Source organism: Falco cherrug, chromosome 3 (assembly GCF_023634085.1).
Source record: "Falco cherrug isolate bFalChe1 chromosome 3, bFalChe1.pri, whole genome shotgun sequence".
Classification (NCBI taxonomy): domain Eukaryota; kingdom Metazoa; phylum Chordata; class Aves; order Falconiformes; family Falconidae; genus Falco; species Falco cherrug.
In genome coordinates this window covers 66,772,223-66,799,523 of record NC_073699.1, presented here as the reverse complement: position 1 = coordinate 66,799,523, position 27,301 = coordinate 66,772,223, and the positions used below count along the sequence as shown (strand labels likewise).

Sequence of the window (27,301 nt, the reverse complement as noted above, 5' to 3'; positions counted from 1 at the left end):
CTACGCTTCTAAAGCCGAGAGCCAATCATACTGATTTTTTTTTTCTCTGAGAAATTGATTCAATGGGGCTTAAAGTAGCCTCCCATAAAAAGACAAAAGTACCTGTAAAATTAAATATTTGAAATGGTGTCGTCAATACCTGCCAATGACAAGCATTTATCCTGGCCAATCTCATTTTGCTAATTTTTGCTCCTATCTTCCACACTTTCTGATTAGTTGTTCCTAAAATGCTGCACATATTCCAAAAGCTGCTACAGTGTTCCATCAGAAAATCAGCTACCTTTTGCTTTTACTCAGAAGTACTTTCCTATCTATTTCTCTCTTAACAGCCCATGTGTATCATCACCACATTCCTATCACCTTCTATTTCATGTGCTTAGCCCATTTCTGTCCCCCTCCACATGATCTGCCCTCCTATTGTCATAAATCTCTTGAGTTTCTTTTAGTCCCAGAAAGCCGGTCCGCTTGCTAACCAATGTATGTGCAAAACAGCTTTAGCACATCCAGCCCTGGTCCTCTCCAGACCAGTGCTGTTTTGCATAGCTGCTGCCACTCTTAATTCTCTGGTGACAGTGACAGTACTCTTAGATAAGTAAGTCACCAGAAATACAAATGATCCAACCTGTCATTTCATTAAATAAAGATTTGGCACCCAGAGTCATTATCTGAAAGAACTTCAGGGTTTTCCACTGAATCATCACCTAGACTATAAAATTTTCCGCCCTTCAATCCCATTCCTGACAGTAAACAACACTGTCCTGCTTTTAACTGGGACAGAATTAATTTTCTTCTTAGCTGGTGCAGTGTTGTGTTTTGGATTTGGTGTGAGAACAATGTTGACAGCACACTGATGGGTTTGGTTGTTGCTGGGTCATGTTTATACTAAGCCAAGGAATTTTCGGTTTCTTGGGCCCTGCCAGCGTGAGGGCTGGAGGGGCACGGGAAACTGGGAGGGGACACAGCCAGGACAAGTGACCCAAACTAGCCAAAGGGATATTCCATACCATATAGCCTCATGCTGAGTATATAAACTGGAGGAAGAAGGAGGGGGGACATCTGGCATTATGGCGTTTGTCTTCCCGAGTAACCATTACACATGATGTAGCCCTGCTGTCCTGGAGATGGCTGAACACCTGCCTGCCCATGGGAAGTGGTGGATGAATTCCTTGTTTTGCTTTGCTTGTGCAGCTTTTGCTTTATCTATTAAACTCTTTATCTCAACACATAAGTTTTCTCACTTTTACTCTTCCAGTCTTCTCCTCCATCCCACTCAGGGGAAGTGAGTGAGCGGCTGTGTGGGGCTTAGTTGCCAGCCAGGGATAAACCATGGCAGATACATATGGTCTGAGAGTTCCATTTTTTTAAATTTTCAAACACTGTATACTAATAAATGCAGGTTTGCAATAAGTGATGATAATTTTAGTTTACTTTTGTAGTCAACTTGATGAAATTTCAGCCACAATAGCACATTTTCAGGAAAAAAAAATAATCTCTCCTATCATTCATCCAAAATATTGTTTGCAACAACTGTATCAGGGAACATTTGAAGTATCATTTTAAAAGATAAATAATTTCCAAGATGGACAGAGAATTAAAAAACATTGTACAAAAACGTGAAAATCTGCTTTGTTGCACTGGTTCAAGCAAGCATCGAGCGTACAATGCTATATTTGACTTTTTGGCCACTGGCAGGATAATCAAGTAGATAAAGCAACTTGGTGAATTATAGCACTGTACTGAGTTTTCTCCCAAAAAGTCAGAAAGATCAAACGATGTTTGGAGCAGCTGAGATTGAGGGATTCCATTAGATGATGCCTATCCCTCCCCTCCTTCTAATAAGATGGAAGCTTTTTAGAAAATATGTGACAAATGACTACTCACAGCAGAAATACATCACACACCACAGAGTACAGCATTATTGATAGTGCAATAATAGTAATAACTTACTGTGATAGCAAAGAAGTACTATTAGGAGGGACACAGTAGCTAATAGCATTTCCTCTAACAGGGGCTAAGGGACAAACCTTCCTTCAGTACCTTATAAATAAGAGGAAGATTAAAGGAGCCTGTGGGACCAGTCAACACACCTCACAAATAGCCTGGCTTTTCCAGAATGCTACTGAGCAGGCACTGCCTGTAAAGTGCTCTCCATCTCTCCTATGTGACAGTATTTTGATAGTTCTTTAGTTAATTGAAATTAGAGTGAGAGGACACTTAGTTAAAATAAAAGACTTGAGGGGGGCATAATGCATGATAATGCCGGAAACAGAATCTGAAATTTAGCACATGGATTTGTATTCAATCAACATTAAACATAGCTATTTAAAAAATTGAAGGAATCACTCACGGATGGTCAATTTGAAAGTTCTTTTAGGTCTTCCTATTTAGTTATATACCCATTCTGGGAAGAACACTTTTTATATTATTTTATATCTGTCTTCAAACATGTTCACAGGGGGGTGGGTAGTGTGGTGGTGTGGGGTGTGTGTGTGTCTGTGTGTGTGTCTGTGTGTATATTTGTCTCAGTAGCAAAGTTTCACAAAAAGTAGCTGTTAATAAGTGGTGGAGAATATCAGTTTTTTAGCATGGTTTAAAGGTTTGACCCAAAATATCCTAGGTATTCTCTGGTTTGTAGGGACATAAAATAAAATAAATAAAAAAAAAACCAACAACCACAAAAAGTAAATGAATGCAAACTCCCCATTACTTTCAATATTACTGTCTTGGTTTTGCTTATCTGTAGTTTTTTTGCATGAGAGCAGTTTGTTTTTCTACTTAATGATATAACAAATTAGATTAATAATTAATTAAGTTAATGGATGAAAATATTCAGTATCTTCATGATTGTTGATTTTTGCAAAAAAAAATTGTACAAACCTGCAGTAATATTAAAAAAAAAAAAAAAAAAAAAAAAAAGTTTGTTACCTCCACAGTTACTCACATATTCCAAACCAGTCATGGCTGCACGGAGATCACATATATGTTTGGGAAAGTGTATATAATATACATATATATAAAGCTTTGTTGGTAATGGCATTCAACTTACTAATGAAAAGCCAGAATACAGCTACTGAAAAAATGAATCACCATGGAAATTTCCACGCTAGAGTTTGTGTTCTCACTCTATTACTACATCCAGAATACAGAAGCATTTCTGGAACTGCTATACCTCTGTGAATGACAGCAGAGGCCATAACCACTCTATTGACCTCTTTTTGAAACACAGAACTTACTGGATACCATCATCCTTCAGAAAAGCTACATCTTATGTTAAACAAAAAATATGCCAATAGGTATTTTATAAGTGAGTTCATTATTTGTGAGAACAATGAATCAACACTGTCTGAAAGAACAAGAGAAATTAGTCAGATATGATACAAACCTTCCAGGATTAGCCTTCTAAAGCAGCTTTCTCAGCTCAGAAATAGTGACTGGCAGTTATGCTATACTCAGCTTGATTCCAGTATAATCACATCCCAAGACTGAGAGAAAAATAAAACTTCTACTGCAATTTTACATGTGACATACAAGAGACAACTGTTCAGACACTAAAATGACCTTTAGAATAAACCTAACTGTCAGCTGAAGCTGAGGAACCAGAGATCCTGACAACAAACGAAGCCCACAAATGTTTAAAACTGTGCTACTTTACCCTTCTGCAATGCTCCCTGTGTGCAAGTGGAAGAGCAGGTTTGCACAGGTTCCTAAATATTCATGAAGGAGGCTCTTTTGTTGTGCAAATTCAAGCCTTTGCATTTTGATTCCTTCTATGTTTGTACAGCCACAGCACAGGGGATATTTCAGACCTCGTCCTCAATGGATGATACTACATTCATAAGCGTTGGAGAAAAAGAGGATTTATTTGTGCTTAGTATTCTTGCTGGCTAGATGGTTCTCTGTGCAAAACGTGACCTCCTGGATTGCCCCTTGTGAAGTGTTCAACACTCTTCTACTGTCTGTATAGATGATTAGGTGCCCAGTTTCAGCATTTTTAACTGGCTCATGCAAATAGGCTTGGTGGGAAGAGATGCAACAGTATTTAAGTACTAAAATAGAAACTCTGGCTCTCATTGTAAATGGCATCTATATAAGAAATTAAGAACATTAGCAAAATTTATTAGTATATATGAGCTTCTGAGTTTTGCTGTTGATTTTATTTCTTTTCTAAATGGGGCTTTTTCATTGTTTTGCTTTTCAAATCTGGGATATTTCAGTCCTCCTGCATCTTAGATGTTAGATGGTGTTACGACTCTTGGAGAGAAAAGGACCTGCTGCTGGAACGTCTCAAGTTATTCAGAACTGCCATAAAAGATTAATTATTGCTATTGCTCACTGTGGAATTCAAAGGTTAAAATCTAGAGTTGAAACAATAAGTAAGTCCTAAAGTGATTAAGAATGTATGAATTATTTCATCTGTTTCTTCTCTGCTCATATGTTACACACCAATAACCTTGTTAGTCATATTCAGCATCAGGAATATTAATCTAACAATCCATGCTTACAGCAGAGCATATGTATGAAAAAGGAACAATTAGAATATGGTCTGCAAATAGCAAATCTTCTGGGCTCAAGCATGGATGTAAAGTCACTTGGAAGAAAAATGATGGCCAGACTCAAAATATTTATAACAAGCCCTATTTTGATTATGACATACAGCCGTATTACAAAAGGAGAAGGCAAATTACACACTTCAATGGAAAGGCACATTTCACGTTATTTCAGGATCATCAGAAGGAACATAACATGCTATCTGCTAATACATTAGGCAATGACAATACAATTCTTATTGATTTCACTAAAAACTTCGTAACATTTGAATTATAACAATGATATTGTATATATAGTTATCAGCTGAAAATGTACACTATGCCCTCTGGGTTGCAAAATATGCCATTATGAGCCACTTCTATAGATACCACAGAGATGAAGGCTTTGCTTCTGAGCTGTATGTCTTTTGTGTTAACTGGACAAACTTCAGGTGACTGTTTTTCTAACTGCATATATTTCATTCAGTACAAATTCATAAGCGAAATTACTGGTTAGGCAATGGTGAATTAATGAACTACTGATGTTCTCATTCCTATCAATTTAGTATTTATACATTTGTTCATTACTATGCTATACAACTTTGTGGAGCTTGCTGGAGTCACTGACTTCTCAATCTATCTGTGATAAAATTACAACTTAATAAAGGTAATGTTAATGTTATTGCCTTTTTTGAGATGCCATTGTTTTTTTCAAATCAAAATTAGAGCTTTCACAGAAAAGTGGAATGGCTCAGGCATTCTGGCAGAAAATCTGTAGGTGTGATTATCATGGATAAATTTTCAAAACAGTGACTAAAAAGAGAAGAACATTTTATAAGTTAGAATAGAAATTTAGGATAAAGAAGCATGCATATAATGCCGCCTTCTCTCTGTCTGCCATATTCAGTTACACTGTGGACAATTTCATTGTTATGTGAGTTTTGGTCGAACTTGCTCTGACTTACCGATGCTAGAGCAGTTTGAGAGGAGCCTTGGCAGAGAGAAAATTCAGTGAGCATTTTACAAGTCACTTACAACAAGCCGTATCAGTTTCCGCTATTGAAAGAGTTCTTAGATTAGGTACCATGATCAAAACCAGAGTAAGAGTCCTGCAGATGAGTTAAACACACAACTTCTTTTTACGTAGGGTTTAAATGAATCAGATGACAAACACAGAACTTATTTCAGTTCAGGAATTTGGAAGAAGGCAATTTGAGAGTTGGGATGAAGTTGGAATGGAAAAAAAGTAGGAATGGAACTACAATTAAAACATATTACAGTATAACCTTGGCACTGCTAAATACAAGGAACTAAAACATATTCAGTGATAAAAATGCCACGTTTCCTAAAATTAGAGCTACGTGATTACTGAAAAAGCCAAGAGGAGGATACATACAAGAGATTTCTGTTTCTTTTTTGAAGTTATTTTCAGATTTTAGCAATACATACTGCCTGGGGAAAGAATGTGAGAAGTGAAGGGGCAGTGAGAAAACAGGTAAAACAAAACCACTGAAATTTCACATAATGGGTAATTAGGCTTTTTGCAAATATTGCAAAGATGTAAAGGAAGAAAAGGATCCTAACAAACTTAACTATTAAGTGTGGGGTGCTCAAAGCTCTGAGGTAACTTTTATGTGAAATGGTAGATCTATCTATTGCAGCCGCACCTGGGTGCTCGTATTACTGCTCAACTCAAAGTGACTTACAAATTCCATGACAAGTTTATGATCTATAATGTTACTAGAATGATTTATAATATGTGATTTATAATTCTATGATAAACTTAATCCACAATTTAGATGATCCACCAGCAGTCAGGAATTGAAGGCTTCTCTTCAGGGAGGTATAGACCTGAGCTGATATGTACATCAGTGTGTGAAGTCCAGAACAACTGTCTCATGAGGCGCACACACACATAAGGGGCCTCTCCCCATGTAAGGGAAAATGAGGATGTTTCCTGTAACTTGACTTTGTTAATTGACATACATTTCACATTGACACCAGAAACTATCAACGAGGACTGACAGACAAATGAAAAATTCCAATCAGATGTAGTGCCTGAAGGAAACACTGAACTTTCTGCTTCAGATAACCCTAGCATCTGCGTATCTACCTCTGAGAAAATTGTCAGTCCTGGGTTGCGTAAAGAAAAAAAAGCAAACCTGAGAAATTCTCATGTCACCACTCTGCAATGCTTGAGCTTAATATTTTCTCAACCAAAGAAACAGATTCCAGATCTTAAAAATGACAGGGAATACTACATTTCTTTATGTTTTCTCTGATGAGGAAAAAAAAATAAAGAAAAAATATTTTAGTGTGATTCAATGTGTGTCTCTGAATGCACAGTATGAATAAACTTGGAAAGACTTGAAACTGTTTAAATTTCAAAAACTTGTCTATAAAATAGAAGAAAATCTATTTCAGAAAAAGGAGAGTTTCATGGATTTGTGGCTCCTTGTGTTCTCAAAACTTCAAGAACAAACCTACTGCCTTGACCTCTCTACTCAGCAGAAACTTGCAGTATTTCACAAAGTTTGTCTGAGGCTTCCACAGCCCATCCCATCATTGTATTTTCTCACCATGTTTAACTTGACTTCAGCCAGACTGGTATTTTTGTTTGTTTGTTTGTTTGATACCTCTGGCCAGCACTTAATAGACTTGGCCAGACAGCTTCCATACATAGAAAATATTGTTTAATGTAAATGGCAGAATTGCAGTACAGCAAAAGAAAAAAACATTTAAAAAACAGTAAAGAGTCCATCTGTGTTTATTTCTCTCAGTGCCTCAATTCTGGATTCTTGAGTCTCCTTATACGCTCCTAACAATGTGCCTCAGCCAGCTTGTTTTGCTAAAAGGAATGCTTGGACAACTGCCTTTTGCAGTTTCCAGAGAGTGAATTTTAAATATTGCTTATGGCCTTTGTCATAGATTATTTCCTTTGCAACATCAGCAAAATGAATCCTGTAACTTTGGCAGGAGTCTGAAAACAGTGTCTTCACATCTGATGTTTTCTGGAATGTTTCTTGGATTGCATGTAATTTGCAATACCTTCATCTGGACAGTTGTGTGGGCAGTTGTGTAAGCAGCACACTTCCCATTTCAGGGACTTGAAATCAGAGACACTCAGGGACAAGTGCTCCCATACATGGAGCAGCGGTACCAAAAGCTTGAAGAGAAAAGTAAGTGCACTCATGCAGACTGAGTGCATTCTTAGGCACAGTGTCTCCAACATATCCAATACCCAAAATAATGAGAAAGAGGTGTCCAAACACATTATGCATGTCCATAAATTAAGGAAATCCTGTTGACTTATTGATGATTCAACATTAAAACTCCCTGAGCCAATCCAAATCTGTTCAGGTGGAAAACCTGGCTCTAGGAAAATTAAATGATAGGCTCCTACCTCAGGTGCTCTGAATTACTGTGGGATCCATTCACCGTGTTAGATGCACAGTATTAATCAGTACAAAACTATTGTAGTGCCTAATGGAGTTGTGAATTACTATTTTCTGATCGATGGATACTTTGCATGGGTTAACCCTAACCAGGTACTTTAAATAATGAAAATCTCTCCTTCCAGCATCAAAGCCACACAAAACTGTACTTCCCCCAAATCTCAGCAGAGTTTGGATAGGGAAGAACACGAATTAAGTAAACTACTGTGCAAGAAATATTAACTTTCATTGATTCACTGAATAATGAAAAATAAGGATGAGTCTAACTTCATAGGTAGTGCAAAGAGACATATTTACAAACTCCAGTTCAGTGCAAAACCAAACAGAATGATCTGACATTTGGAAAGAATTTGTGTTCATTATTCTCATATTTAAGATATCCTCCAAATCATATAGTTATTGCATTTCAATAGAGAAGTGAACAGTTTAGTTTTATACATCCAATTCCATATTCCATTTAAATGCAAAACAATATGTTTATTAAAAGATAAATGTACTTGTTTGAAAGCTTAATTTTAATCAATTTATCATAGTATCTCTTTGTGAATATCTGCATTTATTTTAATGGGAGAGATTTATTTACTCAAACAAAGTAATACCAGAACTGAGGATGGATAATAAATATATAAACCTGAGCTCTTAATGTTCATGCAAACCTCATACACATATACTGCATAGCTGCTAAAACTCAGTAAAAAATAAGAACCTATTTAAAAATATTTCTTTTAAAGCAATTGTCTACATTTAATATTTAAGCCTTAGGGAAAAAGTAAAGCAATGACAATTTTGCTGCGTAACATTGTCATAAAACATGGATGAGCACTTCATTTCTGATGACAGCATGCATCAGCAATTTACTGTACTAAGGCACTAACAGATCAAGGGACAAAGAAAATCATGTTTAGAAAAAATGAGAAAGATCCTGGTTAAAAAATAAAAAGTAAAAAAAAAATCAACAACAGATTTTAAAATAAGCATTAATCTTCAGATGTAATTGAAGACACTGACTTTTCTCTAGTCCTATTTTTTACTTCTACGTTTTTCTGCGAGTCTAAATCTAGTCTTTACACATTTCCAAATCAGACAGATAAAGCACTCCCAAGCAAGCAAAAGGGAGGAATCAGATCAAAGACAGTAAAGCATGATAGATAAAGGCAGAACTGGCTCATAATAATAAAACACAGCAAAACAATCCACTTTTTATCAGGTTGTATGGTCCATGGATTGTAGGGGAAGATGATAGTCAGGTACTAGTATGGAATTAAAATACTGTAGAAGGCTTAAAAAAGCAGAGATAAGGCTCAGACTTTTCTTGAATATATACAATCACTATACATAGCTTGTTAGTACTGTTGTACCATAGAGCAGTACAGAAAGCAACTATCTTGCCAAAAAAAAAAAAAAAAGAAAAAAAAAAAAAAAGAATCTCACTATGATATAGAATGACTTTTTTAATGATTAAAACATTATAGAGAATGAAACACCTATATTTTGAGACAGGTATAAGAAATCATCTTCAAATAATGAATCTGAATTAGTTTTAGCAGCTTAATTTTTGTTAATGACAATTTCAATTTCCAAAGATAGTTTCCTTCAGAATCAATTAAAAGTGGGTCTACTCACAGACAGATACACTAGTCTGAATAAGCAGCTCTTAGTAAGTCTTCAATCATTATCTTTTTATGCAAAAATAACCCTTCCCCTTTAATAAAATGTATGTTTGAAAATAAAAATTTAGCCAAAGAATCAGATGGGTGGGATATTCACAAAGAATGGGATAAAGGTAAATCCTAGTGGTTTTGTTTCTTTGCTTGCTTGCTTGCTTTTCTCCAGAACAATACGGTGAGTTTCAGGCATTTTTTAGTCATTTTACTTGCTTTCTGGTATTGTGTGGGTATGCTGCTTGAACTAGTTTCACATGAGGTAGCTTGAGGCCTAGGGGAAGGAATGATTTAGCAAATTATTCTTGCTAAAAGAGTATATCTGAATGAGCCCTACAGCTTAATCACTGAAATTAAATTGAAACATGGGTAAGCTGTTGCTAATTTTTAGTAAAACATTATTAAATAATAATAATAAAAAAGTATTGCTGTCTTCATGATTTTTAATAGTGAAGTCATCAGAGAAAAGTAACAGAGCACTACAATGTTCTGGTGACATCAGTCTGTATATACAAAGTTCTGAGTTAAGTGGTAACTCCTGTCTGTATGAAACTGCAGAATAATTTAGGTCATTAAGTTCTTAGGCTGTAGGATCCATTTGATCCATGCTTTTGTTTGTGATCGCCAACTCTACTTTTGTGAATATTAATGATATTGAATAAGCACACATCAAAATGCATATGAAGATTTTTACCAAGGCAATGTGGCTAACCCAAGAGTGTAGAGACCTGTAATTTCACAGATCGTTTCAGAAAATTCAGGCTCTGCATAAGGAAGTATAAAAAACTTAGAAAAGTCTAGAAGCATAAAATACAAGATGAAACATCACTAAAGACAGAGATGACTGCAGAATTATTTCTGCACAGAAACACAGAAAAAGCAATGGACCTAACGGTCCAATGAAATGCATTAAAAAGATATGAAAGGGAGACAAAACAGAGCTCCACGGACATTTAAAACTAATCTGAGGATGGAAATAGCAATGAGGATTAAAACTGCAGGCAGAAAAAAAGAGCTAGCCTTTTTATGGGTTCACAATGTTCTCTGTGCTTCTGCCTACAATTACATTCCAGTGTGGCAATCAGTCATCAGGAACACCCAAAAAGAGTAATATCTACTGTAGCGGAAGTTATTCCATTCATATTGTGTGATCAGCCTTTTCCATGATCCAGAATTAATGTCTTCTACATCAAAAGTACTCAAATTATAACACATTAGTGTTTAAGCACAGTGAGGCTCATAAACCTTAAGAATGACAATTCAACCACAGTTAAATAAAAGTCAGAGGAAGCTTAAGATCATTTTAAATATAAGATATATCAACACTTATTTTGAACACTGAGCTGAATAGATTGAAAAGTAACATTCAACAAACAGGTCTATGGAAAGGCCATGTATTCCATCTTTCTTTATAATGAGAGGCTAATCTAACTTATCAGGCTGCTTCTCAAAAATCACTGCTTATTTATTCTTCTTGCTGTTTCCTACTCCTTAGCTCTTACCTTCCAGACTCAAATGTGAACCATGTTGAGTCACGTCCATATCTCCTCAAAGAGCTCAGAGGCCACATGACCAGCTTGACCTTGGCATTGTGGATGTCCCAGAGATAGATGTTTTCATGTGTGATCTGCATTGTACATTCCCCATAGATATCTAAATTTGGTGTAGGCATAAGATAGACATTGAATCGTTCTGGAAAAAAACAAACAAACAAACAACACACAATAAGGCATCGCCAGTTAAAGAAAGATTTTATACTGAGGGAAAAAAAAGGAAATCAAGTCTTTAGTTACTGATGGTTCAGAAATCAAGGCCAAATTTCTGGCCTTGAATAGAGGTGAGGAGCCACTGATTTCGAAGAAGTCTTTCTAGTGTACATGAGAGGAGTAAGAGAATTGTCTTCATTTCATTTTCATTATAAATAATGCAGCAGACTGAAACATCTTTCACAGATGATCTGCAAAGTCCTCTGACATATGTCCCCAGCAAGTTAACTGAAGTCCTTTATCCTCACATTAAGGTCCATGACTTTGCAAATCAAAATTCGCAATGACTTGAACTCTGACAGACTCCTTTCTCAAAGAACAGAACTACAGGTATCCTGGCAAAACCGTTGCCTCTTAGAAAAACTGTCCTTGAAATTGCAAACCCAGGTTTACTTATCGAAGCTTGTTAATAATTGCGTTCAGTTTCTATTTATTTGCCAAAGTCATTATAATTTGTCAAATTAATAACAGTTTTAATCATTGGTTGCTTTCTTGAAAAATCTGATTCAACATGATATATTAGTATGGTCATGACATCAATTGCTGTCAGCTGCACTTCCACTGCAAAGTGCATTCATTGCAGTAAGAGGTCGAGGGCATTAACAATTTTCTGAAGTGCCTGAATTGCATGTGATATAATAAGCAAAGCAAAAGTTATCCTTAAAAAAACCACACCACTACCCCCCTCCCCCCCCCCCCAAAAAAAAAAAAAAAAAGCCACCACATGATATTAAACACCATTAATGCATACGGAAGGAAGTAAACCACAATAATACCAAGATAATTTTTTTAAAAATGGAATTTTCTTTGAAGAATAACTAATGCTTTTATGAATTGCTTCTACAAAGAATTAAACACTCAGTTTAATTTCAGGTCGTACAGTTGGAAGTGTTAGCCTGTATTTTAACTTCAAGGCACTGAAATCTTAGGGCTTAATAGCATAACATGGGAGAATGGAGCTGATCTGCAACTTCCTCTAACAATTCTATTTCATTTTTGATATAGGATAGAAAAGCAAAATGTCAATGCTACTGCACTGGAGGGTGTTGACAAAAAAAGGTAAGAATGATTTTTAGTATGAGCATGAGCAATGCTCGTCCAATAATCAGTACTAGGAAAATGTACTTTAAAGGGACCTCTGACAGGAAAACTGTCACAAATCACTTGATGAACGAATGACAGCTTGGTGTGGAACATTTATTCCAGCATTTGCTCTGAATTTTCTCATGGTGTCCTCATAAAAATTAGGAAAGAATTTAAAGTAATCAGAAGAGGAATAAAGTGAGAGAAATTTATTGTAGCAGTCAAAATTAGATGCAGCTTCTCATTGTGTTTGACATCCAATATCGCAGATATTATGTTTCCATTTTTTTGACATTTTATATAGAGAGACTTTTTTGACAAATAAGTGAAAATATTGCAGATAAGTGAGTTCATATAAAACATGTTAGAAGTGTGTATGTGAGTATGCATGTGTGTGTCAATAAAATAACAAAAGTTTGGCTGAGGAATTAACAGAAGCAGGGAACTGCTGGGTGAGCAGTAAGAATTGCTGCCCTGGATAGATAAAAGTAAACTTGTCATCCTCAATGTTATTCTGCATTGGTCAGTTTAATTTTTTCCTATTAATGACTCCCTAATTGATTCATTCAGACTCAAAGCCATTCAACCTCTTCTCCCAGGCTGTAGTTCTCATTAATCACACTAACAGGAGTTAGCCCTAAAAGTCTGATTTTATGACTACGGTCCCAAGTGTGAAAGTCTAAATGTTTTGTAGAAGACTTCTGATACTCAGCACAAATTGATTAGCAGGTGCTGCTGAGTTCACGGCAAAGAATTTCCCCTACCCCTCAGAGGAGTGCATTGGGCACAGGTCTAACCCAACGCCTGCCCAAGTAAATGGAAGGACTCGCACATGAGTCTGGCTCAATGCCTGCAGTGGGAAGGGAATGGTGGAGAACAAGGTAACACACTTTGTGATAGAATTATATTTTTATACAATAATTTTTCAGTACCCATATGTCATTGTGATGGTCATGCAATAATGCCTAGGACCTGTACAAGTGTGTTTTTATCATATATTAGACTCCAGTTTTGCATTATTACGTTGTTATTTATTGCTATCTACCTCCTCTGAAAGAAAGATGCAGGTGACTGACGTATCAGCCGTTTCTCTTTTACATTAAATGAAATCACACAACGTGTCTATGAAGGAATAAGGCTACTACATGAGAATGGAAATCTTTTCCTTTACCTGTCTTCACTGACAAAGTGCCTCAGACAGCAGAGAAATCTGAAAGGTACAATTATTTTCTGAAGTAAACATTAAACTGTGGTGTTGAAGGCACAGAGTATTTCAACTTGGTTTATAAGTTACCAGGATCCTCATGAAATGTTCGACTTCTCTGAAGTGTTTGAGGATATTATTGCATGAAGGGTATTCAGGACATACATTATTCTCAAACTGTCAGGACACATTTGCTGACTTTGCATGGGAGATCAGTGTCTAAGGTGAGGTGTCATGGATTATAGAAAGTATGTTTGATTAAACTGAACATCAGCTGCAGGGCAAAATGTAGCACCCTTGGACCTTACTCAAATGGCAAGAAACGCAAATGTACAAAAGTATGTGCTGGAGAAGACTGAGGATGGATATATTTGCTTTTGAAACAAAGCCTAATACTTTTGAGTAGTGGGAAACTGAAGACATGGAAAGGTGTAGATACTCTGAAATAATTTTAGAAATTAAAACACAGGTCCAAGTTTTCCATTTCATAAAATATTTGAACAGGTATCTAGGTATCTAGGTAATGGTAACACAATCATTCAATTTTTAGTGGCAAGTTTTGTCCTTAAACTTACTCAGGCAAGAACAAACATTCATAAGCTAGATTTGGGAGTCCCAGCTGAATTCTGCCACCAGATCTTTTGAATCATATCGAATAGGACATTTAACTTCTCTGTGGGTCAGACACCATCTGCGTATGAGTGCAATGAGGTACTAACAGTTCATTGGGTTGTAAGATTAAGTAAATAGAAGTTAATAAGAGACTCAGAAAATAGGGAGATGGATGAAACCAGATCAAGTAGATGTTATCCTGTTGGACAGGACAAGGCTGAGACTGAGGAGGTGCCGTTCCTCAGGATTCAGCATCACTACCCTCCTCCCTCTTCTAAAATTGGTGAGAGCGAAGTTCAGGGAGTCGGACAGTCAGGATGAGAAAAAAATACTATTATATTGCTACACTTACTATTCCGCTCTTTTCAATGTAACTTCTCTTTCCCATTTCCTTGAATAAGCAGACCAATGCTTCATCATACACTTTGTGCATGTAAAGGTGTTTAGCATTTGGGCTTTGGCAAGAATATGACCTTTAATAATGTTTTCCAGTGCACAGGATCATAAGTCTTTGTTAAAATGAGCATACTGGCTGAGACGGAGACTTGGCAGCAACTCCAAAATGCTCTCAACCTTTCACCCTAAAATCCAGGGGTACTAGGGAAACAAAATGACTGTGAGGCCCAGTGATCCTGGTTCTGCCATTTTATCAATGGATTCCTTTGCCTAAATCATCCCAGCTGGAAAACTGAGCAGATGACATTGTAGTCTTGTAATCCAGATGACTTGTGAGAACTCCCTCTATGAAACTTCTGCTGCTGACCGTCTGTTGCTAATTTTCAGGTGAAAAGAGAGCTTTAAGTCTTGAAGACATAGTATTTTGTATTTTCTCTTCTGCTTTACTCAGTGAGGAAGCAGGACTCCAGAATTAATGTTATCACTTTGCTTATAATTATTCTGCTTTGATTCTGTTAAAAAAGGTATGGAAATGTTTATTAATGTCTCACTGAAAATATAAAAGCTACTATAAAAATAAAATATTAAATTTTTTTCTCTGATAAGTAGTAAGGTAGAGAAGAATATGAAATCTCACTGGATTAATGAGCTATTAAAACTGTAAACACCTTTCTTTTCTGAATAAACCTGGCTATGTTTTTGTTTTTTTTTTTTTGTGTGTGTGTTTTTTTTTTAAACCAAAGTATAAAAATGGATTAAGGATAACGTAAGATGAACAAAACCCATGCAAAATACTTTAATGTAGTAAACCACAGAGATTCTACAACCCCCCAAAAATGCCCTAAAACAAGTCCGCTCTGTGAATGTAGTTACAAAGTCTTTATGCTTTGCTTATAGCTTGTAATCTCCATATGTAGCATAAAGAAATAACTCATAATCCTCTTCTGAGGATTCAAGGACGTTGTTCACTATGAAAAGCTACATTTTTACTAACAGAAGTTAATGAGTTTCTTGCAATTAGAAACCAGGAAGCAAGGCTGCTGTACTGTGGAATGTTTCTAAATAAAAAAGGAAAGTAAAACAGATGTTATGACAAAGAGGAAAACTTCACAAAGGAAGTAATTTTACGAGATAGAAATTTACATATTAGGAAGGAGTAAAAGTAAAATAAAATAATTATCTTTCAAACTTTTCCAGACTACTAAAATCAAAACTAGTTTCATAATGCATAGGAAAAAATTAAAAAGCCAAAGCACCAGTAACACATAATGGAAATATATCATATTGACATCACAGGCATGACACCTAACAATAGATGAGGTACAGCAGCAAAAGATGAATCAGGTCTTTTCTTTAGTTTAAAAATTTGCATTTTTACATTTGGCTATTTTCTTCACTGTTTACATCAGATTTACAAGTGAAGCTAATAGAATATGATTTAGTACCAGTATTCGGCTACTTTAGTGTTATTTAATATTCAAAATAGATAGGAATAGAGTCTTCACCAACAAAGCACCTGCTCTTGAAGAGTGGATTTACTAACACTGTCTACATGTAATGTTTTTTTAACCAATACTGTCTTGAATATTCTGGCTTCTTTTACACAGTAAACATTGTCACTGTATATTGCTCATTTGGATGACTTCTTTCTAATGAATTCCTTTTATAAAGAATGAAAATGGGGTGACACATCGGAAACAAGGATATTTTGGAAAAAAAAAATCATGAGTATGGACAAATTCTAGCCATAAAAACAGCCAGGCAGGTAAAAATGTTTAAAAAAATAGATTTGTTTTTGTTGTTAATTTTTTGGAGTGTATTACAACTGCTTCCAAATGCATTGAGAGCTGGAAAGGAAGTTTCCAATTCTTCCAAATGAAGAATCTACATTCATGATTTCTTCCCCTAGTAGCAGCTTGAGAAACCTGAGGAATATGAATAAGGAGTAAGTATCACAGGATATTTCTTATAACACTACTTGTCAATGGTGTAATCAGATCCAACTGAGTCCAGATTTTCATTCCTGGAGTTATAAGTGTGTATTATTATTTGTCTTACCATGAATATATAGCTCCATTGCCATTATACAAAACTTGTTATCTGATTAGGATCATGTATTCTTTACTAATTTTGATTTAATACTGTATTTTAATTCTTTATCAAATAATCTAAATGGACATTCATAAACAGTAACAGACTGGTGTGAAAAAAAAAAATTAAACGGAAACAGGCTTGCTGCTACAGGGTTGAGGAACACAAATCACTTAAATTTGCAGGAGAGAGACGAAAAAAATGGTTGAAGAGTAACAGAAGCTTCATTTCAAATCTCATTTTTATTGGAATCTGTGTATCATTGCAAATTAAGCAGCCATAGTTGTGAGCCTTAAATGTAAAAAGAAAACCACTTAAGGGTCATTTTCCACAGCAGAGTTTACACAGCAAGACTGGCAGCAACACTTCTTGAAAGTAGTAACACAGATAAATCCAGTGAGAAGCTTTCTGTTAATGATGTGCTTTGCAGAAGAATTGCTTAGGTATCTTCTCTGTTCCTCCTACAAGACACAATAGCTAGAGGTCTCTGCTATAAGCACTGCTATAGTTACGGTCTTTTATCTAACACCACAGCAGAACTGTTTGGTGCTGGAGGGTCAAGCAACAGTGCAACTATAATAAAATAGACCTCACTAGCACTTAAAAGAACACTTCTTTCAGATCACTGCACTATTATAAATTTTTATCCTCATAGGACAGAAATGCCTTATGTTTGTATGGCCTTTTAGACATGACATTTGGACACCAAACTGCAATTTTGACAGCCTTTGAAACAGTTTTGCAAGCCATATTATTGCATTCATGTCACAGAGAATCTAGTGTCTTGCCTTCTGAAATTAAAAGCTCATAGGAGAACTAAAAGACTGAGAGTGGGAGGATAAACAGGCTCAGCTATAACAAAAAGAAACATTAGAAAAGTCACAGAAAACACACATATTTTCCTTGTCAAATATTTTCTGAAATGTGTGTCCTTGGTTATAAAAAAATGTAAGCAGCATGTAGCAGTTTGTACAGTCCCAGTTAAGAAAGTCATTACCAATGTTGCAACTGAAGGTACTGGCTGAGGTGGTCATATACAGGGGCTAAACCACAAACCTACAAAAACTTACTATGTTTTCAAGAGATAGCCAATTTACCTGATCCCTTCATTGAATACCCTTACAAATACATGGCATACATCAGCCAAATGTCCTTTAAGGACAAGAATGGGTAACTGGTTGGACAGATAAAGAACTTTGCATATTAAAAATATTATTGCTAGGAAAATGTAAAGTAGGTCATGAAAAAAGCCCTTATTATGATCAAGGAAATATCATTATCAAATTTTAAACATTTCAGAAAATGTTTAGGGCAAAGTATTTGGAAAAAAAAATATTGAAAAAATACAGTGGAATGAGATAAGACTAATGGTTAATACACCTGTTCCTTTGGGATTAATGGTATTGGCACACTGTCCTATCATAGAGATATCCACAGTATAACACTATTATTCAATCCCGTTTAGCCCTTAAAATGTAGTAGTAGTAGTAGTAGTAATAATAATAATAATAATAATTCTATTACAGGCTTTACAAATGTACACAAATATGTATTCTCACGTTTGTTTCAAGTAAATATTCAAATAAATAAAAAAGTAATACATCAACTAACTCAAGATGAATTCTATGAAGCTGTCATACTTGCAATATGTTTTGAAGTAAAGACATTCTAAGGTACTATACCAGTGTAATTTTTATTTAACACACACACACACACAAATGACCCTGAGAGTGACACAACTGCCATTTTCACAGTGAGCAAGATTTTAGACATTTCATATATATAGTCACTTTTCATGAAATTCAAATTGGAAACCTAACTTTGACCTTTCAATTTCAGGTCAACAAAAGCTCAGTACTTTTGAAAGGTTTTCAGGTATCTTCTGAAGTACGATTTTGACAGTATGTCTTTAAAAGCTGAAATATGGGGAAAACGTGCAAGAAAATAAATTCAAAATGTGAATGTTCATCAGAGCTCACCAAATGATTCCACCCTCAAATTAGTTACCCTTTCCACAAAACCATCATGTGGGAATGATACTGCCAAGTTTGCAGAATAAGATAACTAGTATAGACTGAGGTAACAGTTCCACTCAACTAATTTTACTGAAGGTATCTGCTAAAGAAATTAGTCCAACCGTAGGTTCGTACAGAAAAGCTAAATGAACAAAATGCTAGATTTCATACCAACAGTAAGAATCTCTGTGTTCTTCCCTCCTTCCCAGCTGATTAAAAGACCACCCAAAATTTGCTTGCTTCTGAATATGTCAACTTTGATTTCCAAACATGCTTATTAAAATGCAGAACTGTGCATCAAAGGGATGAGAGAAGGAAGCGGATAGGTATCAGAATTACTTGTCTAAGATACCGTAACTAAAGATTTTTCAGAGCATGCTTGTCACGTATTGGATTATACATATTCAGTCACTTGGTTTAAAAGAATATGGCTGATGATACTCTCCATGCATTCTTATTCATGTGACTTGTACAACAAATGCATGCTTTGCCTCTTTGTTTCCTTTCATGTATTGACTTAGAACAATAAAGATGTTAATTATGTTCATATATGCCGGTTGGTAGCACTGCAATTAATTTCAAGACTAAGGCAACCGAATCAAGACCAACTCATACAACAGAACTGATCTATGTCTTCTGGAGGTCACATGTGGGTAACTGGATGCCTTTCAAGAACAAGGTGAAATGTAGTATTCACCATCTTTGTTCAAAAGGTGCTGGACAGCACATGAATTCGCTGCAGAAAGAGCCTGAGGAACTTCAGGCTGGTTTTCTGCTCACATCACAATCTCTTGACAAGTTCTATTCCCTTCTGTGTTGCGAAGGAGCTCCACCTGCTCACGTAGTTCTCTCTCCAACAGCATGAATATGAATTTTATACCTATAGCCTATGAACATAATGCAGCAGATAGGATGCTTTGAGTGGTGTCTGATCATTATCAGTTTCCTACAACATTAGTAGTTCTCCTTTTGTTAAATAGTTTGAGATTACATATTAAATTTTGTGTCTCATGGCAGGAAAACAACTTTGCAAAAATCTGAACTTCTTTTAAATCATGCTTGAATTTGTCTAACATTTGAACAAAATTTTTTAAAGATTTCAGTATATTTTATGTTATTAGAGAGGTCTGGACTCTTCTACAAGATTAGTACAATAGAATCAATATAGTGCTATTCATTCTATAATTTAATTAGTTTTGTTCATGATAGTTGGTTTGATATTTTATGACCATTGAGGCAGTTTGGTTTATTACTTTGTTAAAACCTATTGGTTCTTATAAACATCAAGACAGTAATAATCAAGAGCTCTAATTTAGAGAAGACTAAATAAGAACATTTTGTGTTGCCCTCATGTTCACTAATTGGAATTAAATGACAGTTTAATCACAGATTTTCTTTTCTTATTGCACATTCCATCCACCAGCATCCTTCCTCTGTGTGTATGTAATCTAAATTTTTTTCCAAAGAGCCTTTAGATCAGACTTACAAGCTCATGCTTAGTGCTGACTAGCATCTATCATTGCCCTTTTCACCCGTATTTGACAACATTTAGATGACCTTGACTTCGTTTTTCTAGACAGGTATGAGTTTAAAGCAAATATGTGTCTTGCAGTTCAAAGCAGTGTCTGTATGTTCATTACTGTCTTTTAAAGGCTGTGGAACAACAGCCACTGTTTCATTCCTTTGCATAGAGGCCACTGTTTCCAGAACCAGGAGGGTCATAGTATCATCTCTCATGACAGCAAAATGTGAACACAATGAAGACATGGAGTCACTCAAGGTATGCTATTTGGCATAGAATTTAATCGTCTTTATTTGTAGGAAAAATAGAACTAAGCCTCAAAAACACATCCAAATGTTTAGTTATTAATGACGTGCTTCTAGCTAATAGTAAAAATTCTCCAAACAAGAAATTCAAGGAAAGATAGTATGGGACATGACCTAAGAACTGATCTCAGAGTAATTACAAAGTTACTTACCGTTTTGTTCTCTCTGGACTCCAGCAGCCAACAAATCTGGTTCCCCAAGACTTATGTCATTGAGCCTGGTTCCCAGACACTCCATGCAAAGATGTTTGCACCATTCCTCTGCCTCTAGTTCTGGAAAAACAGAAAAAAAAATATGTTTGTTTTAACATTTTACTCAAAAAAGTGTGAAGCTAAATCAATACATTCTTACTGACCAGCTTTATGACAACATAATTCTGTTGAAACATGAGTTGTTATCATAAAGTTCCACATTAATTTCTTTGCCTTGATTTATGAACTCCCAAAAGGGTTTACAGTATTAGGACTGCATGTTACATTTTCAAATTCAGGTACAGGAGGTGGAGTTAACAAAAAAGGGGAATAAGTAATGAGTTTTCAAGGTAGTATATCTATCTATCTATCTATCTATCTATCTATATACACAGTATATCTAGTAGGCCTTCTTGAAAGAGAAAATGCAATTTAAAAAAAAGTACAGATAATATCTGAAATATTATTTACTGCTTTTTAGGTGAATCTGAACTATTAAAGTACTTTCTGTTTCTAAAGGTTCTAGAGTATATTTTAGGAGCAAAGGAAAAAAAATGTAATAAAAAGATCTTCAAATGAAAAACTTCCTTCTCTGCTGTACGGAACAGCTATGCCTGTCAAGTTTGCCTGAATAATTTATTTCTTCAGTTTTGTTCATCTTCTTTTGGTCTCAGATCAATTTGGGCATTAGCTGGAACATTCGTGTGAAAATTTAAAACCTCCTAGTACTTCCTGAGTCCTCCATTGCATCCCACTGACATACATCGTAGCGCTCCCGATCTGCCAGTCTACCAAGAGATAAAATCCCCCCAAGCACAGCAACCCCTCTCCACACCCAGCCACATCCTATCCACTTCCCAAACTTAACATCACAAAATTCCTGGCATCTGTCAAACCACCAACACCTGAAGTTGGCATTCAACACAGTGGGAAACCACAGCTAATAAAAATAATGCAACTAGGCTGTCTGCCTTTTATTATAGGATAGGCTTCACCGCAGGGAAACTTTCTGGAGAGCAGGCTTGGCACCAAGCACACACTGAGTGTCCACTGTCACAGTCAGTGTACACCTGATCATCTTTAAGAGTGGGGGACTCCAAGCATCTAGAAATGTCTCTATTAAACTGCCACAGTTTTTTCATTCCTATTTTTAGGAACAACTGGAAAATACTTACGTGACAATCTCTCAAATGTAGTGCTGAAATTCGGAGAGAGAGAAAAATACTGAATGCAAGCCCTGAAGTGTGTAGTGATAATGACTCATCGTAATTAGTGAAAATTTATATCCAAGAAAAATCTTTCCATGACTAATTAGTACAGTACTCAAATTCTCATCTGGTTAGGCATAGATCTCATGACAAAAAAAAATTGTTGGACAAGAAAGGGAGACAGGCATGCAATTCCAGGTGTCTAAAACGCTTTGGATACCCTCCTTTCTGCAGGGTCTTGAATAATCCAGGAACAGATTGTAGACTGAATTCTCTGATTGTAGGCTATCAGTAGACTGAATTCTCAGGCAGGCAGCTCAAATGATCGAGCCTGTTCTGGGATTTTTGAGAGCCAAATGTGGCTGTTGTCACAGAGGTACAAACAGTTTGGGGGGCTTCTTCAGAATGCTGTTATCAAAGGGGTTTCCCCTTGATTCCCATTCCTGAATTTATGCAATCTTTGTCTCAGGGGACAGAAATCCAAAGTTTTTCTTCTCATAACATCCTCAGCTTCTGGTGGTAAGAGACAGAAATTCTGTCAGTAACATCCAGATGACATTTAACTTCATATGTGAGAAATAAATATTAAGGTAACATTGTACTGTTCCTTTATGCTCCTACAGGTACAGCCTCCTTGATGGAAGCAAGGAGAGAATACGTTTATCTCTGAACAGTAATAAACACTCCAGGCTTTTAAAAGAAGTAGGATGAATTTGTTTAAAAGCCTATCTCCAAAATTTATCTTCTGTTCATGCATGAAGTTTCCCTCCTGTTTTCCCTTCCCCTCCTTCAGCTTTTGCCATTTCTTCGGATATTCGTGAAGCCGCTTGGACCAGAGCCATGCCTTATAAATTATACCCTCCCATGGAGAGGGCTTCATGCCAGGTAGATGATGAAAATGGACCACAAGACATGCTGCCATGTTCTGGCAGCACGCAGAGAGGGTGTAGGGGGCAGCACACCAGCACTTGAGTAAATCAAGCCCCCCCAGGGAGGGTTTCCACTGAGTCATCCAACATCTGCTTCCAGCTACAGATAAACTCAGGGGAATCTGGGCAGAAAGACTGGTGGTAGCACAAAGGTGACAGTGCAAATCTAGTCCAGTGCTCCCATGTTTCGTTCCCTTCCCTCTCACAATTTCTTTTCTGCCTAAACTGTATCACAGAACAATATATATCCTGATAGAATGTATAAACTCTGTAATTTTTCCTGGAGCGTTGTCAGGATGTAGTATTTTACATATTTTACAAAATCTGCATTTTATTACTTACTTTCATTGTGCCTGCACCCAGACTGAAAGAGTACATTCTGGAAATGCAGAATGAGATGATGGTAAGCAAACACTGAACTAACCTTTCCAATTCTACAAACTATGAAGAAATGAAAACACATTGGCATTTCCATAAATCCAGTTTAATGTCAATATATATTCAAAACAGGACTCACGTAAAAGCACTAAGTTCTATTTATATGTATTCTCACACCACATTTCCCATAGATTTTTGGGGAAACAACATAAGCATTGTTATAGGAAACTGTTTCTTGTGGGCATCTTTGTTTTCATTTCCTCAATCCACTTGCCTTTCTCTATTATAGGAACATTTAGATCTTGAAAGTTTGGATCCAGAAACTGCCTTTCAGAGTGTTTGACTCTGGCAGTTTAATTTAAGCTGCTGCTTCTTCACTGCCATACATTGATGATTAGACCCAGATTAGACCATTCTCCAGCTGCCACTCAGAAGAAACTTATCTTACTGTGAGCATTATAAGGTCACGGCTATATTTTGCAAAGTGTAGGCTATAACACACATTGTATTACTGTATAACTCAAAATTTGTATCTTAAAAAAACGATCAACTTAATAGTACAGAAAATATAGTTTCAATGCAGAACCGAAATATCCTCCCACAGATTTGTGTCTGCTGTCAGAAGCATCAACATTATCTACAAATGTGTTTGAAAGGTCAAGGGTATGAGGATATTGTGCAAGACAGGTTTACCTAATGCATCCTAATAGCTGTTGCTTACTTGCAAGGAATTGCCTTCAACCTTTTCCTTGACAGACATGTGAAATCTTCAGGAGCAGGCGAATCCCCTTTCAAAGCCAAAGCCTTTCATCATGTGCATCTATAAAGCAGTTCACCATTCTTTTGTAAAAGGTCTATAGAATGTTTTGTGTTTCTGGATAACAAATTAAATATTATTTATGATTTTAACAATTTGTTTATTGTAATTTATACTACATAAATGCATTAGTCATAGTAGCAATCTTCAGGAATGGCAGCTACCATGTCACAAAACAGTGATAGTATTGTTACTTCTTTATTTTGATTACATGCATATGTTGAAATAGATGAAAAATTACAGAAGAACCAAGTCATAAAAAACTGACAGCAAAATTCTTCTCTTTATATGCATCTAGATTAGATTTATTGGTGCTAAATGCTGAGGGTTTAGCCATAACTTGTACTTGTCATTGGAAAATTTAGTTTCCTTTTAAGATAACTGAATTCTTGGACTGCATGATAAATTGTAAAGCATGCTTTTACAGCTATAAGTAAAATCCAAATACTTGCATTTTCATCTTTACTATTATTCAATTATAAAACACTTCTATACAAATGTCATGAGGTGAGATAAAATACAAAAAGGATAGGAGACCTTGATTAGGCATTGTTTATTGCATAATAAATATTACTGGGAACTCATCTGTAAACGTGTTACCTTATTATTGGCAGTATTTTCCTGCAGTTTAACTGATCTTCTAGGTCATGCCTGCAGTCATATGTAATTTCTACTTCAGTTCCAAGGTGATTAAACTGTTACTGTATCTACTCCAACCACTTCAGTTGTACATTGCAAATAAGTAATATCACAGCAATATAAATGGGTTTGTTGATGTAATAATGGTGATGAAATAATACTGGCAAATGGTGTTAGAAATACAAATTTGTAATAGTGAAAGAGCTCTTTTGCTACTTAGGGTTTTAAACGGTTCATGTTACACATCATGTTCTACAGGGGGTGGGCGGGGGGGTGGGACGTAGATACAGGTATACGGATACATTTCACTTCACTGTTCTTAGTGATCCTCTAGGTCTCTAAGGCTAGAGGCAGGATTACTTTCAGAGTCCTAATTTGGGAAGCATTCTACATGTGGAGTAAATCAACTACCTTCTGGATCCTGACAACTTCACATTCTTTCACATTTACCTCCTGTGATCATATTGCACAATCCTACAGGAGCCTGCCATCACAGCCGAATACCGCTAGCCTGGGATAGAGCCCAAAAGAGGTGACCACTCCTGATCTGTCCAGCTGTTGCCTCCTTGAGTAATGCCACGTCCTGCTCTGCAAGGCAGTGCTTTCCATGCCAGCAGATCCCTTCCATCACTAGCAGCAGCAAGTTACCACATTCATTAAAAAAGGGCTCAATTTCTATGCAACTCTTAAAGTTTAAAACAAGATGAGGAAGTTTGCCTCTTCCCCTTCTCACAGCCCACATAAAGTGATGTGACAAAGGATTTAAGTTGGAAATAACGTGTATGCAATATTAGAGGGGATAACAAACATTGTCCTTGTGCAAATCAAAACAACTCACTCTTTGAGCTTTCCCTAATATCAAACTAACCAAACCCAGAATGTCAGTTTCTTAATTTCTGAAATAATTTTATGTATTTTCTGCACAAATTGTTTGACTCTTCTTCCCTCTAAATGACTTTTATATGACGTCCAAATCCAACTGAATATTTTTACTCTGAACGAAACCAAAGAATCTTTCCTGTTTGGATTAGTAGGCCTTAGACCTGATATTCTCTACCAAGAAAGAATGATGGTGCAGAAAAGTCACAAGTGACAATTTATCTCTTCTAAAAATCACCCAGTCTTAATTAGAAGTTAATAGGAAAAAATATGATAAAATTCCCACAAGACTGATGTGCCACATATAATATATACAGCAACTTAATTTCATTTTTTTTTCACTAGCAAATAACACTATTGCCTGCAGGAATGTAATTCGTTATCAAAATCAATAATACCTTAAACCCCTATATCCTTTATCAGGATATATATCATCCTTTGATGATTCAAACATGATTTTATTTGATAAATGTTTTAAATGTTATCTAACACTGACTCCACTACTTAGGGTACTTTTACTAGAGCACATCACAGACACTCAAACACAGATATAAATAAAGCAATGTTGCTATTTCTTATCTCTGCTCAGAGGAACATATGGATAGCGCTTATTTTGGTAATAACATGTATTACTGATTAACACTATGCATCAATTAGGCAATTTTTTGTAAATGATAGATAGGAAGCAATGAAGGGGACGTAAGTTCTATTTAGTTTAAAAGAACAGAAAATTTGTAAGTAGACTAAAACTTGTTTTCAATTAGATAGTAACAGGGATAGTGGGCTGCAAGTCTGAAAACAATTTGGTTATTAAAATGATTTTTTAATTGACCAATTATATTTCAAGATATTTTATGAGATATTTTATGAGATATGGGACTCATACACAGAATTCTTGCTTGTGTTTCAACTAATACTACCTCTAAGGAAATTTTTTTTGTTTTTTTATTTAACTGTGATTTTTGGATCTTTCACCTGGAGTGGAGGGCCCTGTTATTACCTAAGTGTAAATCACTGAACCAAAAACACAAAGGAAAAGCATGAAAGAAAACAACATATACTATTAAATTTCATTAACTTATTGAAAATGTTCTATATTCAAGCTGTGACAAAATATTTTAAAGGAAATCTGACAATATTCTGTCAAAAAAAAAAGTCAGTGAGTCAAGTTCCTCAAAAATTTGTCATTGCCACTTTTTCCTTTTAACACCATTAAGACCCTTAATGTTTAACTATTTCCAGCTATTTTTCTAAATATACCATCAGTTTAATGACTTTCCCACCCTTCTCTGTACAATTTGAGCATTTTTTTTTTTCTTAAGGTAATACTAAATAATGCAGAAATCGAGCTAAATGAATAACTACAGAATACGAATACATATTCTTTAACTGTTGGTATATTGTGCTAATGCACTTTTTTAACTAAGGGAAGATATAGTCTAAGTATTATAAAAAAATAAACTCATTTTCTTATCATCTGCTATTTTAAATTTGTGTTGGCATAAGGATAGTGCAGCTAATTACAATAATTACAAACAACATTTACTAGGTATAGTAAAATTAAAACTGAAATTTCTGCCAAAAATCATCCATACTTATTTGAAAATGCTGCAAGATACATCAC

The 27,301-nt window shown here is 35.7% G+C and overlaps 1 protein-coding gene across 1 annotated transcript in view; it reads right to left on the bottom strand.

The window, feature by feature from the left end:
- DOK6 (docking protein 6) overlaps positions 1-27,301 on the bottom strand; it is a 253,286-nt gene that overhangs the window by 78,237 nt on the left and 147,748 nt on the right. Inside the window, exons 4-5 of the mRNA XM_055706156.1 lie at positions 20,789-20,908; positions 11,145-11,334 (exon numbers count right to left, since the gene is read on the bottom strand). Of these exons, the coding sequence (XP_055562131.1) occupies positions 11,145-11,334; positions 20,789-20,908 (310 nt within the window). The remainder of the gene's footprint in view (positions 1-11,144; positions 11,335-20,788; positions 20,909-27,301) is intronic.